At 27.9% G+C, this 19554-nt stretch overlaps 1 protein-coding gene across 1 annotated transcript in view; it reads left to right on the top strand.

The window, feature by feature from the left end:
• The window catches only part of LOC111624773 (DTW domain-containing protein 2-like), a 34220-nt gene extending 19538 nt beyond the window's left edge, over positions 1 to 14682 (top strand). Inside the window, exons 5-6 of the mRNA XM_023367707.1 lie at positions 6724 to 6852; positions 10395 to 14682. Of these exons, the coding sequence (XP_023223475.1) occupies positions 6724 to 6852; positions 10395 to 10556 (291 nt within the window). The 3' untranslated portion in view covers positions 10557 to 14682. The remainder of the gene's footprint in view (positions 1 to 6723; positions 6853 to 10394) is intronic.
• The last annotated feature ends 4872 nt before the right edge of the window (positions 14683 to 19554 follow it).

The following is a 19554-nucleotide window of genomic DNA, read 5'->3' as shown; positions in this document are numbered from 1 at the left end:
AAGAATGATATGACTCATCGAAAACTGCACGAACGAACATAAACAGTGGCGTAATCGTCCGTTATCGACTGACTCCAGACCGATTTTGAATTTGTAAACTGTCATTGCAATGGACAGTTGACATTGTGCTCTGGAGGAAACAATTTGTATCACTCTTGCTATGGATATAATTTGTAATCTGGAATTTTTTGCATACCTTTTTAATACGTATTTAATTGCGGCTCGTGAAAAATTTCAAATTTTGAAAAATGGCTCGGACTATCAAGGAGCTTGGCCACCCTGGGCATAGAGCCTTTACTACATGAAAATGAAAATTAATGAATACACTGTACAGTAATTTATCTGATAAGACAGACCTCAGAAAAATACTTTATGAGGCATAAAGCTGTCTTTATCATGAAAATTAATTAACTAAGGATTTTTTTGCCCTGCCAGGGTGTGGCCGAGTTATCCGGAGTGCTGAGTTTTCGAGGCTCTACTGTACTCACATTAAAGCCTCTGGAGAATTGACAGTTTACTAATTATCATGTTTAAAATGCTGTGCTGACATTATCATGCACATCAACAATCAAAATTTAGTGACATCTCTAACATGCAAAAAGCTTATTACTATCACATCAATAGCAATTAATTTACATATTTATACTCTATTATTACATCATCCATTTATATTAATGTCTTCTTACCAACCATCATAACTCAACTGAAGAGGGGCTCAGAAAAAGGAGTCCAAAATGCATTTTGGTTACATTAGTACAGTAGACCCCCCTATAACATGGTACATACGTTTTGTGTTTTATGAAATTCATGTTGTATGAGTCCTTAAATACATGAGCCAATCACAGCCCGTACATATGCAGTTTACAGACTACGGCTGTTTGAAAGGTTTTTTTCCATAGAATTAATCGATTCTAGACTAATTTGACTCAACATTTCCAAAACACGTATAATTTTTTGGGAATAATCCATATAAACTATGCTATAAACAAAAAATTGTAGGATTACTTACCGAGTGTGCACCATTTGACAATGCCATTGCTTAAGCTTGTTTTTTGTCATGCAGTGGTGCATCGAACGGTAGGTGTGTGTTTCCTGATAAATTATTTTTCTGCAAAAAATTTGCTGAACTTTGGAGACATCATTAATATAAATATAATTTTTATGGCTGTTAAATAATAAATGGTTTTTAGTAGGTCCATTGCTCATTTAAACTCAATGGTTTGTACAATATCCGCTATTGGTCTAGATTAGATCAATCTTGTCGCAACACGAGTCGGCGATGGCATTTTACCATATTATACAAGTTTCTTTTAGAGTGTTTACAGGAATACGATTGCAATTTTTTTGCTATTATATACGCCGTATTATATGAACCCATTTTATAGGGGGGTCTACTGTATTTATAGAGAAAGTTTTGTAATTTTTCAATATTATTATAAGCAAATTCAACATTTTAATGTGCAAATTTAAATTAAGCCAAGATAATTATTATTATGTCATTATTATGCTTTTGTATTCTTGATTTTATAAACTATTCTTCCATGCAACAGTACTTTGATATATTATATTTAGTAATTTCAATTTTAATAATCTTGCAGTATTTGTTTTATTTACTTTTTTTTTATTTTGTATTCATTTGTTAATGCTAATAGCTTTCCCTGTTCACTATCAGCTTTAGCAACTTAAGAAACAAATTTTTTTTTTAGTATAATTTTTGCAGCATTTCAATATTGAACAGTTATCTATTTTAAATTACATTATTTTCTTTCAAAATTTATAAATCTTTTCATTGCATGATATTTTCAAGTCACCATGTTTTTATATTTTATTTGAATGCTGTTAATTAGCTTTTTCTTGCAACCAACTGTCTGCTATATTATTTCATATAAAGCAATTTCTTATACATAAAAATATACATAAGAAATTACTTTACTTTAGCATATTATAACAGAACGCATTTGAAAAAATACATTTAGAAAGGCTAATTTATACTTAAATGAATCCTTTGGTTTAAAGTAATATATATATATATATATATAGAAGTAATAATTAACAATTAGTCAACAAACATGAGCTATGTAAATAAAATAATTGTTTAATCTGTAAGTAACTGATTATATCCTGTTCTAATGTAGTTTTATTATATTATTTAATAGGTGTTTTATCTATTAATATAGAAACTGCTAAATTACTGCTTTATCTATTATTATCATGCAAAAATATTTAACTAAATATGAAATAAACAAAAACATTCAAAATACAATCTAAATCTAGATTTGCTTTTGCTTATAAATGACTTTATCTCAAACATGATTAAATTAATTGTATGATATTTAAATGATTTAAATTATGAATTAAGTATCTTAATTCATGTTCATTGTAATAACCAACTCCATAAATTAATTTTAAATCATAACAACTATAAAAATGCTAATAAAGTTCAAAGATAAAAAACATTTTTGAGATGATATACATCTCATCATCAAGTTAACAAATATTATTCATTGAGTTTTTTGATCTGATAATGAGTTGTATATCATCTTAAAAAACATTGTATCTGAATAAACTGTGAACTTTTTGACTTTTTAACATTTTTATGGCTATTTTGATTTGTTGAAATTTATTACTTGTTTAATTCTAAAAAATTTTACATTAATTGTAATATAATTAAATTATTTTAAATATTTGATTTGTTCATATTATTTTCTTTATCATTTTCTTTTATATAAATTCTTTATTCTTATAATCATATCTTTCTTAAAATTGTTATCTTATCTAACATATTTATTAATAATTAAATCATTTCTTAATAAAATTGAAGACAGTCTGCCCAAAAAGGACTACCATTTATTGTTTCTGTGTTCTAGACAATACATTCTTGGCAACAGACCTTTCCTTTTAGGCTACTTGTTGCCAGAAGTTTAAAAAGTCCTTATATATTTTGTGTTTTTTAAAAGGACTTTTTAAACTTCTGACAATAAGTAGCCTAAAAGGAAAGGTCTGTTGCCAAGAATGTATTGTCTAGAACACGGAAACAATAAATGGTGGTCCTTTTTGGGCAGACTGTCTTCAATTTTATTAAGAAATGATTTAATTATTAATAAATATGTTAGATAAGATAACAATTTTAAGAAAGATATGATTATAAGAATAAAGAATTTATATAAAAGAAAATGATAAAGAAAATAATATGAACAAATCAAATATTTAAAATAATTTAATTATATTACAATTAATGTAAAATTTTTTAGAATTAAACAAGTAATAAATTTCAACAAATCAAAATAGCCATAAAAATGTTAAAAAGTCAAAAAGTTCACAGTTTATTCAGATACAATGTTTTTTAAGATGATATACAACTCATTATCAGATCAAAAAACTCAATGAATAATATTTGTTAACTTGATGATGAGATGTATATCATCTCAAAAATGTTTTTTATCTTTGAACTTTATTAGCATTTTTATAGTTGTTATGATTTAAAATTAATTTATGGAGTTGGTTATTACAATGAACATGAATTAAGATACTTAATTCATAATTTAAATCATTTAAATATCATACAATTAATTTAATCATGTTTGAGATAAAGTCATTTATAAGCAAAAGCAAATCTAGATTTAGATTGTATTTTGAATGTTTTTGTTTATTTCATATTTAGTTAAATATTTTTGCATGATAATAATAGATAAAGCAGTAATTTAGCAGTTTCTATATTAATAGATAAAACACCTATTAAATAATATAATAAAACTACATTAGAACAGGATATAATCAGTTACTTACAGATTAAACAATTATTTTATTTACATAGCTCATGTTTGTTGACTAATTGTTAATTATTACTTCTATATATATATATATATATATTACTTTAAACCAAAGGATTCATTTAAGTATAAATTAGCCTTTCTAAATGTATTTTTTCAAATGCGTTCTGTTATAATATGCTAAAGTAAAGTAATTTCTTATGTATATTTTTATGTATAAGAAATTGCTTTATATGAAATAATATAGCAGACAGTTGGTTGCAAGAAAAAGCTAATTAACAGCATTCAAATAAAATATAAAAACATGGTGACTTGAAAATATCATGCAATGAAAAGATTTATAAATTTTGAAAGAAAATAATGTAATTTAAAATAGATAACTGTTCAATATTGAAATGCTGCAAAAATTATACTAAAAAAAAAATTTGTTTCTTAAGTTGCTAAAGCTGATAGTGAACAGGGAAAGCTATTAGCATTAACAAATGAATACAAAATAAAAAAAAAGTAAATAAAACAAATACTGCAAGATTATTAAAATTGAAATTACTAAATATAATATATCAAAGTACTGTTGCATGGAAGAATAGTTTATAAAATCAAGAATACAAAAGCATAATAATGACATAATAATAATTATCTTGGCTTAATTTAAATTTGCACATTAAAATGTTGAATTTGCTTATAATAATATTGAAAAATTACAAAACTTTCTCTATAAATACAGTAGACCCCCCTATAAAATGGGTTCATATAATACGGCGTATATAATAGCAAAAAAATTGCAATCGTATTCCTGTAAACACTCTAAAAGAAACTTGTATAATATGGTAAAATGCCATCGCCGACTCGTGTTGCGACAAGATTGATCTAATCTAGACCAATAGCGGATATTGTACAAACCATTGAGTTTAAATGAGCAATGGACCTACTAAAAACCATTTATTATTTAACAGCCATAAAAATTATATTTATATTAATGATGTCTCCAAAGTTCAGCAAATTTTTCGCAGAAAAATAACTTATCAGGAAACATGCACCTGCCGTTTGATGCACTGCTCCATGACGAAAACAAGTATAAGCAATGGCATCATCGAACAGTGCACACTCGGTAAGTAATCCTACAATTTTTTGTTTATAGCATAGTTTATATGGATTATTCCCAAAAAATTATACGTGTTTTGGAAATGTTGAGTCAAATTAGTCTAGAATCGATTAATTTTATGAAAAAAAACCTTTCAAACAGCCATAGTCCCTAAACTGCATACGTGCCGGGCTGTGATTGGCTCATGTATTTAAGTGATCGTAAAACACGAATTCATATAAAAATGAACGTATCTACCATATTATAGGGGGGGTCTACTGTATAAGCAAAGAATTGCATTGAATTTGTTAGAGAATTATAGTAATCTTGATTTTTAAAAGATGAAAATTTTCAGCAGGTTTATAACATTCTATAACAATTATATAAAAAGTTTTAAAAAATATAATATTACACCCGAAAATATTTAAAAAAACCCATTTTCTCTACTGTCCAATATTAATACNTTGTAAATTGATTTTTTGTTTTTAAATTTTGTGTAGAATTTACACTGAAGAGGGGCTCATACAAGCCTGAAATGCATATGTAATTTACAATAAAGGAATACTTAACCTCAGAGCTGAAAGAAAGTCTACCGTTTTTAATCATTCGGATTGAAGAGACATTTACTAAATCTAAGTATTTATCAGCTATTATACCAGATTTTGTTGATCTCTTTAAATGTATAAGGCCATAGATCCATGTTTTAAGGTATACAAAAAAAAAAAAAAAAACTAAGCTACATCCAAAGTATTTGACATTGGAGTTTTCTTAGTGGCCCACATTTAGAGCTCATAGAGGATTTCTGTCCTACAGAATCTGCCCAGTAGGTCAAATGTTGATGCAATTTTGATTGTGCAAAGCTTCTGGACATATATTCTTATGTTGCACACAAGAGTTTCAGTCAATGTTATTAATTAACTGAACTTTTGATTCAACATTACAGATTTTTATCCAAGATATTGTTATCCAAAATTTAGTTTTTGGTTGTTATGATTTTTTCAAAGAATTAACAAATTAATTACATCTGCAAATTTTAGATTAAACATTGCTTCCAACTCAAAACTACACTTTTTGCATCAAAATGATTGACATTATGATGAGTTATCTAATTCTGACTATTTAGAGAAACTGATTGCAATAAAGCTTAATAATGTTGTATTAAACAAATAAATAGGCTCTTTTAGCACTTTTACTTATTTAAAAATATCTTCCAACTTAATTACTGGTGCTAATGACAACCCTTGAAGAACATTTATGTCCAATAACAAAAAACGTTTAATAAATCACCCAACAAATGCTTTTGACCCTACTCAAGGTCCTCATCAGGTTAGAGTATGATCAAATTCCAAAATCAGAATGCTTGGAACAGAACAATTTTAAAAAAGTTAAATTAAAAACCCTTTGGAACATAAAAAAACCAACCGAAACTTAATGGTTGCAAATGTATGAAATCCAAAAATGCACACATAAGGCAACCCATGTGTGCCTATTATTTGTGGGTTCAGTATAACAGTAAATAGTATACATTCAATGTACGTTAGTGGCACCCTGTTCTTCACACGAGTAACGCCAGGCATAAAATAATATAAGAAGTTACCATCCTTAAAATTGATACACCCACCCATCAGGCTGGCCTTGTATATTTCTAGGGCCTCCAGGGCCCTAATGTGGTTCGTATGAAAGGCCCATTTTATTAGCCTTCATACTTCATTTGTGTTACACAAGATGTTAAATATAAAATAATGTTATATTATTTTTAATTTTGTTAAGCTTATGTAAAATTGTAAATATGTTTTTCTATCTGTTATATTGTATTTACACTCATTTTTATTTTGAACTATATTAAATACTTTAATTTTTTCTTTGAATAAGGTTCAGATTCATCCTTCTCAAGGAAGTGATTATGTGATTCGAACTCAACCCACTGAAAAATCGTTATCAACTGTAGAGACTGCTGCTTTGGCATTATCTGTGCTTGAAAGTAATCCAGCTATTCATCAGGTATTACAATATATTTTAAAATAATTTTATATTTACTTAATGAAAATAAAGAAATATGCATATTAATAAAATATAATTTATTAAAGTGCATAATGATCAAACTTTCTGTTGTATTAATTAAATATAGATTTAAAAACTGCATGACATGTCATCCCATTTTTTATCATTCAAGAAAAATTTTTAAATTTGATATCATTCTGAAATAGATTTTAGTAACTAGGTAATATTATATGAGCCTTATGGAAACTTCAAAACTTGAGGATAATTTAGATGTTTATAGAAATATATGTTACTGTAAATGCTCAAATTATGGTAAATCCTAAGATCTTCCAGTAAAACCTAAGATTTACCAAATCTTTGTGGTAAAAGTCAGAAATGTTCTGCGATCAACATTAATTTCGAACTTTTATCGGCATTTACTCGGTATATCTTAGGTTTTACCTCAGAGACATGGTAAATGTTGAAAAAATAGTCCCCGATTTTTACGCCACTGCCTTCGCTCGCCGCATTCCATCGTTTGACACGTTAGAACGCGTACGTTAATTCTAATCTTGTTTGAGATTTCTCTGTCTAAAAGTTATTTATGAGTCAAGATGAGTGTGAAACGGAGATTTTATGAAATAATGGACGAGCTCGTTGCAAGCAAGAAAGATGATAACTTTTATCTCAATAGGGACAAATATGCAAGGTGTTTGGAGGAAGTAAAAGCTGCAAAGAACATGAAAAAGAAACAAGCTGTTCATTACAGGCGTATAAAGCGTTACGACATTTTGACTATAGGCGGCGAAGAAAAACTAATTGCGCTTATGAAGGAGGAGGATGGAGAAATAAAGTATTACATTTGTTACGAGGACTTATTCAACATTCTCGAAGAAACGCATGTTGCTGTTGGCCACGGTGGAAAGACACGGATGCTTAAGGAATGTAACCGCAAGTATCAAAATGTATACTTTTGATATTTGGATACAATATGTCATACTGTTACAAGGTTGACATATTTGAAGCTATGTCAACCTTGCCAAAAGAAACAGAAGACTTTGAAAAAGAGTATTGTCGTCAGACCTATACTTCACAGTGAAATGAACTCATGCTTTCAGGTTGATCTAACAGATCTACAAACTACCCCAGATAGAAATTATAAATTTATTTTAGTTTACCAAGACCATCTTACAAAGTCACCTATAATCAAAATGTCGTAACGCTTTATACGCCTGTAATGAACAGCTTGTTTCTTTTTCATGTTCTTTGCAGCTTTTACTTCCTCCAAACACTGCGTATTTGTCCCTATTGAGATAAAAGTTATTATCTTTCTTGCTTGCAATGAGCTCATCCATTATTTCATAAAATCTCCATTTCACACTCATCTTGATTTGAAAATAACTTTTAGACAAAGAAATCTCAAACAAGATTATAATTAATGTGCGTGTTCTAACGTGTCAAATGATGGAATACAGCGAGTGAAGGCGGCAGCGCAGTGCGGTACGGGATCGGAGACTATTTTTTCAACATTTACCATGTCTCTGATGTAAAACCTAAGATATACCGAGTAAATGCTGGTAAAAGTTCGAAATTAACAATGATCGCAGAACATTTCGGACTTTTACCACAATGATTTGGTAAATCTTAGATTTTACTAGAAAATCTTAGGATTTACCATAGTTCGAGCATTTACAGTAACATATATACGTTGAATAACCCTTCTGGATATTCTGGTGGTTTCATTTATTTGTTTATGTTTATTGTTATAATGTCCAAAGGCATTGTACAAACGCAGTGGTGCCTCATATTTCAAATTTAATTCATTTCAGGAGGCTGAAGTCTGAATCAGTTTTTCCCATTAGAAATAATGGAAAGTGAATTAATCCACTCCTAGATCCTAAACAATACCCATGTCAATAAACTTAAAACAGCAAATACACATAATTTAAAGTAAAAATAACATAATTATATGTTCTAATAATAAATTAAAACATGAAAATAATAAATAAAATATGTAAATACTGTATAATAAAATGAAAGTTGCATTAATTGCACACAGCTTACTTCAGCATGGCTGTCAGACCTACCACAAGTGTACTGCTTTTACGTTTCACAATAACTTTTTTTTTCACATCAATTGTCAATATTACAATTTGCCTGGTAGGCTTCATTGCTTCTGTACACTTCTTGGATGCCATGGTTAATAAATAAAAATTATATAGGTTGAAAAGTCAGTTTTTGTATATTTTTGACAGCTGTCTGTATATAACATAGATGTACCATTTAATTACAACAGTTGTGAAATTTAACACATTATTGAGATTGTATTCTTTGTTTATAAGCTTATTTTCTAAGTTTTACTTCATATTTTGTTTGAATAAAATCAAGTTGTAATGTCTTCAGAAAAAAGCATATCATACATGTTATTTTATGAGTTTTGGAAAGGACAAACTGTAAAACAAACATATTGAGTTTGGGAAATATATTCCTAAACTTAAAACATGTGAAATGTGGTATAAAAAGTTCCATTTTGGGAAATTTTGAACTAAAGGATACCAAACATATGGAATGCCTAAAAGCTGTTGAAGAAAAATTGTAGAAAGAAATTGTTAAAAATCAATGAATAATCAGAATACAGTATATATAACCAAACACACCAAAATCAAAGCAAAAAAGTACTGAAAAGATATGAGCATAATGCAAGAGCACAAGCAAGAAATAACTTGGGCACCTAACAGATTGTGTTTACACTTCAAGCGCATTTTTCCATTGTGCACATAGTTCAGACTACAAGACAAATTTTTGTCAAATTTAGCATTCAAAGTTAGAATCATTTGAAGTATGAAGTACCACTGTACTGTACATGAAAAGAGTGAAATTAAATATACAGGATATTTTAAATATATTTTGATTTTCACTGTATTTGTGTAATTACTTTGATATCAAATTATTACTCGTTCAAAATAAAATCAATAAGAAACTTACTGTAAAGATATTGATAATATATTTTCAAAATTGAAACAGACAAAATAAAATTGATTCAAATATAAACATCCTATAACCTGATTTTTAGTTTAATGCCAAATGATTGCCTGATTACATCAGGCTATAGTAATGCTACTAATTATTAATTAAAGCTCAAGTAATTGTCCTACAGGTAGACATTAGGAGCCATCTCATGATAAATTTAATAATTATAATTAAATCAATATTCAATAATTTAGAAGATTCTGGAAGGAAAGAATTGGCTCGAAGTGAAAGTTACAATTTTTATTGAATCAAGATGTCTGCTCAACATGACAAATGTCACTGGGAGTCTTGTGTTTATGTATGGGGCAGATACAAAAAACAAGAGAGCCAGTGGACCTATTTACTTCTTGTGAATGGAATATAATGTTTACACACTTGTCAGCCTTTCAATAAGTATCTCTAAGCATATCTGTGTTTTAATTATATGGTTTTTAAAACTTTAGTAATGAATAAATATAGTGAAGATTACTAAATATTTGTTTATGTAAATTTAATCAAACCTTGCTAAAATAATTTTTATATTTAATTTACAGATATTAATTCAGCCATTGAAAGCACTTTGCAATTTTCAACTAAAGCATGGAGCCGTAACTCATCATAGCAAGGAATTTCTTAGTCGTAATGGATTAGACAAAAAGATAAATGTTTCATCTTCAAATATTACTGAACAAATATCAAATGATGTTATGAGATAAGGAATATAGTTAGAATAATTTTATAATTGAATCTATAATGTGATATTTATAAATTGAAGTCTGAATTAATTATTGCTGTTAAAATAATTTCATCTGTACATCTTCTACTCTAATTCTATTTTTTAGATATTTGGTTTTTATCCTGAATCATATGAAGTTAGGCTCAGAGTTAGAAGCAGTTTAAAAGTGTTACAATAAAATAATATTTCACATTTTATCTGTAATGATTAGCAGTTTTATAAAATTTAAAACACCTACTTTATACACCTAAATTAAAAATTTTAGCAATTTATAAGTATGTATGAAGTTGAGGGATTTTAAATAAATCATAAATTGATTATTCAGACAATTGAGAAGTGGAAAATAGAAAAATCTGAAAGTGCCAAATTAAATTTTCTAAGTTTTTAAAACTTATACTATAAAATTGGATCATATTTAGAAATGTTGTAACTTAAAATATTACAATTGTTATTTACATCTATGTTTAAACAGAAAAGATATTTGTAGCATGCAATGCCATAACATTGTAAATGCCATTTTTCTCTAAATATGTTTTATTGAAGAATTGAATTCTAAATGCAATGTTTTCTGCTACAAAAAATATTGTGGCGATATTGGCACTGTAAGTGGCTGTATTTTAAAGTTGAATTTATGTGAAGCCATAACATTTAAAGCTCCAAAGTTCAAGTCATGTGACTTTCGGCACCTAAAACATTACAACTTATATTTACATCATTTTGATATTTCAGAGAATTTGTAACCTAGTGAGTTTTTTTACCATTTTATTGTAAAATTGAAATGAATTCATTCACTAGAAAAAGTGTTTTTTAGCATTTACAACATTATGGCATTGCACATTTCATTTGTATTTGCTCTATTCATCTCACAGTAATGTATTTCAGGAATTTAAGTTGAAATTTCTGTTTATGGAATTTATATTAAATCCATAACTCTACTTCTGCTGCTCATTTTTTTTACAGTATTTTTTTATAATCCATTTAAATCATTAATATAACTTATGAAATCATGTTAATTGTACTGCTAATAACTATAATATATAATTAGTATTATATATATATATATTAATAATTACAAATATATTTAATTGAAATTACTGGACATACACATAAATGTATACATGTAAGCATAGTATTGGAGTTGATTTTTTTTATCAATATCTAATATGAAAAAAATTACTGTAATAATGATATTTTCAGTCTCTTCTATTTCTGTTTCTCAATTCCTTCTCTTGAAAGTTGAATCTAAATAACAAACTTATTTTAAATATTATATAATTATATTGAATTCTGCTTACTTTAGATTATTATCAACATTTCAAATGTTGATAATATTTCAAAGTAAACAGAATTCAGTGTAATTATTGTTATGGTGTGTAGTAGGAATAAATATGTCTTATGAATATAAAAATGCTTAAAAACAGTAAAACAATGTAAAATGCTTTTTCAGCATTTTATACTGAAAAATGTTGCTGTTTCAGAAAAAAGTTAGCATTTTAAAACAGTTCAGATGTAACAATGATTTAATAATTCACACAACAAACTAAATTAAAGTAATTATTTGATAAAATATAAATTCATACATTAGTAAATATAGATACATTGTAGCATACACACACACAAACATCTTTATTTATTGATATTTTTCCTGTATTATTGCATTAAATTTTGCCATTGTATTTATAAGGTCTTCAAAATTATTTGGAAAATTTTAAATAATGTCATGAAACAAAATTTGATTTGATTAAATTGATTATTGTAAAGCAAATTTTTAAAAATATTTAATATAGTTTTATCAGTTTGTAAGTATACAGTATATATGTATGATATGATTAGTATGATAGGTATTGATATGATTATTTATTTAAATAATTATTTAAAATTTGCAAATTAACTTCTACTTATAAATGTATCTTTCATTAGTAAATTCTTCATTATTTTAAGTAAATCAATTGTTTATTCTCAAATCATATGCATAATATCATATAGCTCTTACAAATATGCAAAACATAAGTAGCCTTACCACAGTATTTCATAATGTTCTGTATTATATTCATAGATGTAATAAGAGTAATATCTAGTATTTATACATTTCTAATGCAACTCTAGTATAACTTAAATTCAATCAATAATCTCCATAATTTTATTACATAAATTTGTAATTAATTTATTATTATTTAAACATCCTTGTCAATTATATTATGATAAATTTTTTATACAATGCTGAAATAGCATTTGTAATTAATTAATTTTCTTCTATGAGTTCTACAATCCAAATAATTTTTGAATGAAACTTATAAAGCACACACTATTTTAAAATCAGTAATAAGCAGTTAATTGTGTGTATAGGAGAAAACATTGATTCTAGAGGGATTAAAATGAGAATTGGACTTTTTTAGTCTGCTTTAATTCAAGCAAATATTCAAATAGTAGTTTATAGTAATTATAAAAGTTTAACAAATTATATATATTTTTTTACATTTGTATAATTTTTCCTATATTTAACTTATATTTAAAATTTTTATTTTTCTCTGCCAAGAAATCACTTTTGATTGATTGCCAAGAAATTGATTTGATTGGTGGATTAACATTTGATGACTGTATCTATATTTTGGTGTACTTTAGTGGTGTAGTAAGTCTTAATAATCAATTTCATGTAGAATTTTTTTATATAATATTAATTATAGCACAACATTAGCAATCTCAAAGTTCAAATGTTATTTACTATGACAAATCATTCATATATATATTTTTAAAGTTGCATAAATTTTAAATACTGCACGTATTGAATTTTAATATAATTTGAATGTTTGCAGTATAACAAGGAATTTTAGATAGGTAGATAATCAGATCACAGAAAAAGTTTTGTGAAAATGTTTTTATATTTGAAATGGCACAAAATATTAATGTGATGTGGTAAAACTTTTAAACTCCATAATTCTTAAGTTAAAATTATATAGTATTAAAATATCAAAAATTTAATTATGTTTATCACAGATAATTATTTTGTACTTTTATACTAATAAACTGTAGTGTTATAGCAGTACTTCTGTATGAGCATGTGTAATAAGAAGTCTCTAGTAAATAAAAACCTTATGTACAAAATTTAGAAAAGATAACTGTTTATTTTAAATGCCTCTGTATAGTCGAGTATTTTCATAAGGAAGTATTGTTATGACAGTAATGATATGTTGAAATGAAAATTAATAATTTTCTAAAAATCATATACTAATTTATATAGTAGACTCCACTTACTGTAATCATGGATATTGCTATCAGTCATTTAATGTTATTAAAATTAATTAGTCCCTAATTATTTAAGTTAAAATACTGTATGAAAACTTTGTTTTTTGTAACCATAGTTCTATTATTTAAATATCATTTCTAATTTGTTTTTGTGCTATCAGTTTCAATATACAGCTGATAACATATGAATTATTAGTTTTCACCAGTGCTTTAATTATTAAGCATTAATCATTTTAACTATTATTTGCTCACAATACAGTAGTTTAAATTGCTTTCATTTCTTACATCAACTATATTCTGTAGCCGCTGTTAAATTTTGTAGTGGGCCTCATATCCTTAGCATTATTTTTAATCAGAGTCAATAAAACCAGAATTTTTACTAACATTATCTTATTTACTTGTCCCGCATAATGTAATCAGGGTCAGCAAGTCCCAATGTGATTATGTTAAGTGAATTCTACTGTATTTATTTTCATATAAAATTATATCATAGTCTGATAATTGACTTTAAATAAATTGTAACATCTGAATGTTTCAGTTGTTCATATTAACATGATTTTCAAATAATCGTTTTATTTATGAATTATGTTTTGTAAACCTTAAGAAATCTTATAATTTTAATTCATTTTATGTTACTTTTTCAGTTATGCAGTGTGTAATTACATAATAAAAATTATAATTTAAGAGAGTAAAGAATTGTTTGTAATGATTGTATTTTATTAATAACAAAAATGTCCTTTCTGCAAAATAATTTTTATATTACAAAACTGAAACTCCAATTAAAGCCAAATATGCCAGATTATTGGGCTATATTAATGCTAATTTTAATACAGTAGAGCGTCGATTATCCGAAAGTCAATCATCCGAAACGTCAATCACCCGAAAGAATTCCAGTCGGCAAATTTAAATTTTTACCAGTGCTGTGGCGCTGCAATCTTTGAAGTATAACTTTTTATTGTTTTTATATTTTTCATTATATTTATTTTGTTCGTACAAAATAAAAAAATAATTTTTAACGACACAATAGTCTTCGTTAGGCTTAACATCGACGAAAATTCAACGCGAAGCGACACGCAACGGAGAAAAATGTCAAGATGGAAAAAAATATTTTTTCGTACACAATCGGTTATCCGAAACATCGATATTCCGAACAACCCCAGTCCCCAATTGATTCGGATAATCGACGTTCTACTGTAGTAATTAAATATAAAGAAAAACATAATAAGTAATATAAAGTTAGCCTTAATATAGTGATAATCTGACAGATCGTTTGGCTAGGAAACACCAATTTAAAAAAAATTAGTATTAAAAGATAGCCCAAAAATCAGTTTACATATTTTAAGAATTGTTAAAATTAGTTTGGAAAATCTGTTTTATTTGTATTCAGTTATTTCATTGCAAGCAACTGAATCAAAAATATGTTACCTGGCTTTTGAACCATCTCCTATTTTCATTTTTGTCATTTTCTGCCCTGTGGGTTCTAAGATGGCTCTTTTACCAGATATATTGTAGTTTGGCCAGGTGTATTGGGGCAACTGGGTAGAAAAGGGTCTAATATATCAGAGACAGACTGCCTGTGATAACTTCTGGGATTGCTCACCTGGATTTGATCACAGGTCCCCAGAGTGATAGGTTGATGCATTAATTTCTTCAGCCATCTAGTTGTTGCAATCCTTTATTTAAAGTGATTGCTAGATGTACAGCCCAAATCAACTATTTTTGGGGTTTTTTTGTAAATCAACTACAGAGGTGTGTTTGGTGATAACATTCAATCTGCCTATGATGTTGTGGTAACCATGTGCAATGGCTATGCACTCTATAAACGTTAATTTAGCAGCAAGAGCTTGGAGAGTAGAAGAATGTGTAAAGTTCTCCTAATTAATGCCTTATATGCTGCAATTTTGTAAAGGGGTTTTTGTATTCTATAATTTTCTAATCAGAAACATCAAACTGCTAACAGAATATGTAAACAAATGTAACTCAGTTTTATATTTATTTGCTGCATTGGGAGATAATATAACACCTTACTTTACACTTGGTGCTATTCAAAGGAAAGCAATGTGTGTACTTTGGTTTTTCAACACAAAGTATGTTATCAGATGAATCATTAGTTAAAGGTGGTGTTTTGGCAGAATGGCATACAGCTGTATTGGATTCATATTGTTTGAGAATTTTTTGACGTGTATTTTCCTATCCTCTAACTCCTTTTGGGGGAAATCTTTGAATTGGAATAACATGACTTCCAGTGCAAACTGGAAGTTCATATACAGTCGACCCCCTATAACGTGCGTTCCTATAACGACAATTCCTATAACATAGCGAAAAAATTGTAGCAACATTCGTATAAAATACCTCCTATAACGTCGTTTCGCGACAAGATTGATAGAATCTGGACCAATAGTGGATGAGCAGCCGAACTACTTTCCTCCGACCCTGCGCCACGCTACAGAGCGGCTAAATTGAGTTTGCTATCGTCTGTACAATATTATATATAAATTACATATAAATTAGATACTGTACATATAATTATATATTAATTATATATAAATTAGGTACTGTATATATAATTATATATTAACTTAATTTATTGTAACTTTATTATAATTATATATATGCTTTCTGCCGCCTGGCAACACGCTACGGAGATTTTAGGCTAGTAAGTTGAGTTTATTATCGTCTGCACAGTATGTAAATTAGGTACCGTAAGTCTAATACAGCACTAATTTTATACATTTCTTGTGAAAGAAACACTTCTTATTCAACGGCCATAAAAATTATTTATATTAATGATGTCTCCAAAGGTCAAGTTATCTTTCTGCGATAAATTATTTATCAGATATCGCGGCCGCCGTTTCGTGTGCTGTTCCGCGACGAAGACAAGCTTTGAACAACGGGCGTAGTCGAACGGTACACACTCGGTAAGTAATCCTATAATTTTTTGTTTATAGCATAGTTTATACGGATTACTCCCAAAAAATTATACGTGTTTTGGAAATGTTGAGTCGAATTAGTCTAGAATCGGTTAATTTTATAGAAGAAAACCTTTCGAACAGCCTTAGTCCGTAAAGTTCCCACCTATCGGGCTGCGATTGGCTCATGTATTTAATCATTCCTACAACGTAAACTTCGATTAGCGTGGAACGTATCTAAACGTTATAGGGGGGTCTACTGTAGTTAATTGGGGCCTCCTGTCCCTAATCTTTCAAAATCTGGTTTCAGTTTTCATCAATTTAACTCCATTTTCAAGATTAAGGAAAGATGCAGATAGACAGATGGAATGGACAACAATGGGAATTTATAGCTTGCAATTTTTTCAAATTGCAGCCCAAAAATGTATATCAATAATTCATACAAAAATGATAGATATGTTTGCTTATAAATTAAACATCGGAACATTTATTTTGTAAGAAATTATAGAATAATGAAAAATATATATATATTGGAAAATACTTAAAACGTGGTAAAATAAAAAACAGTGTAAATTTAAGATATTCTTAATTACAGTATTAGGGAAATTTCCATTTAAAAAATGTGTTACAGTATTTTCAATATCACATAATTGATTCAGCTAGTCTGTTTTATGTGCATAGCATAGTATCTATGTGCCATTTTTATTAATTTTATTGCAGATATTTTATTTATTGCATTTGCTAAATTTTCGTCAGTTTTCCTTATTGTTTATTTTACCAAATTATCGATGCTAATGCTAACTACTGTAATTACATATTTTGAACCTGTCATCATGGTCACTAAAATAACTTATGAAGTTGTGGATGTATTATAAACCAGTATAATACATAAACTGCAAAAATAGGCGTTTGTTGTTTGTATTATTTATGTTAAAATCCTCATTTTTCTATAATTAACTTAAATAGCACCTTTTCTAATCTAGCCCCACCAGTAACAGAGTGAATAAAACCACTGAACGTGCTGGTCACGTGGAATTTTTCGAATTTTCTTCGCCTAAATGTGGTTTCCATAAAAGTCCATCCGGAAATCACCCTTATGTTGCTTTGCCATATCCCATCAATTTCTTTTCATATTGCATATCGTAGATATTAATTCTATTACTGCTGTACTAATTAACAGTTGATATAGTCTTACAGACTCAATTATATATATATAATAATATATATACAGTATCATTTGTAATTTATTTTAGCAAATTAAAAATAATATTTGGTATGGTCATTAGCAGAGAATTTTCCAGAGAGGAAGTTTGGAGACAATTATATCAAATTTTTATTTAATTTTTTGGGGTTTTCAGGGGTAGATCATAGTATTGCATCAATACAAAAAGACAGACAAAACNTATTTTAGCAAATTAAAAATAATATTTGGTATGGTCATTAGCAGAGAATTTTCCAGAGAGGAAGTTTGGAGACAATTATATCAAATTTTTATTTAATTTTTTGGGATTTTCAGGGGTAGATCATAGTACAGTATTGCATCAATACAAAAAGACAGACAAAATTTCCCATGGTCGAGGGTGTAAGGTTATAATTTTTCGATCACTTTTACGATTATAATTTGTGGAATTTTTTTACAAGATCCACATTATTTCAATATAATTCTGAAATTGAATATGTATAATTATCATAGAAGTGTTTATCTAAATTTTAGATAAAAATAATCGCTTAATTATATAACCTTGTAAATGATTTATCACACGTACAACACCAAAGTTTCGGATACTTTAGAAAGAGAACGAGATAAATTCTTAAATTTATTTCTCGATTAAGTAATTTTAATTATAATAGCACTTGTAATACAATAATTATAATAGTTTTTTACTTTTTAAAATTATTTTGGTAATATATAATAAACTTATTCTTTCTGCTTACGCAAGAGGAAGTGTAACGTGTACACTTCTAAGAAGGTAGCCCACATTTACTGTATATTCAAGCTTATATTACGATTCAGAAATTCTTGAGGTAAGTTTTATTAGTTGTAGTTTTCATGTTTCTTGCAAAAATATTTAAAGTATTACAGAATAACTCGGTTTAATTTAATATAATCGGAGAATTAACTAAGCGAGCTAATGACAGCCCAACTAATGAGTCCGCCACGAGTTTTCCATAGAAATTCTCCCGGGAGGATTTCTGTAGAAAACTGGTAGATCGCACACGTGTTGATTTGCTCTATCCCACTAAATCAATCGTTTTTTTTCTTTGATGATTATGAAATTCTATAGAAATAATGAAAGAGGAACTCTGGATAGAATACGGGCGAGTAACTCCAGGAATTTTTTTATGAGAAGTCTGTCCCAAATATGTTTAGTCGTATCTCTTACTATGCGGACGTCTCAATTGTTGGCATAACCGAACTTACGATGAGCATGGAAAACTGCCTCTTGGCGCTCACAGGATGAAAAGAATTAACAATAAAAGAAAGGATAGGGTTGATAGAATAAGGAATACAACACGCGATCGATTTGCCAAGTTAGGTTAAATATAATGGCTACTTAGTATTTAAGATTTCTACTAAGACTTATTTTATTAATAGGATTTATTATACCTGTGACTTGGTTCTGCAAAATTAAGAAAACCAATCAGAAAAAACAGTCTTTATTAGAGAGATTGCGGCCGACGTTTTCAACGCGAAAACGTGTACGTCGGACATTTAGCACCGCCTTCATGTAAACCAGTGTTTCTCAACCTGTAACGAATCGTCGCCCCCTTCAATAAAACCGTTATGTATTATCGCCCCCTTCACTTCAAAATTCCGATGCCTAG

Source organism: Centruroides sculpturatus, unplaced genomic scaffold (assembly GCF_000671375.1).
Source record: "Centruroides sculpturatus isolate CEXI.00-Female unplaced genomic scaffold, Cexi_2.0 scaffold330, whole genome shotgun sequence".
In the NCBI taxonomy this organism is placed as follows: domain Eukaryota; kingdom Metazoa; phylum Arthropoda; class Arachnida; order Scorpiones; family Buthidae; genus Centruroides; species Centruroides sculpturatus.
Note: the sequence above shows the minus strand (reverse complement) of the source record. Positions and strands in the feature narration are given on the sequence as shown.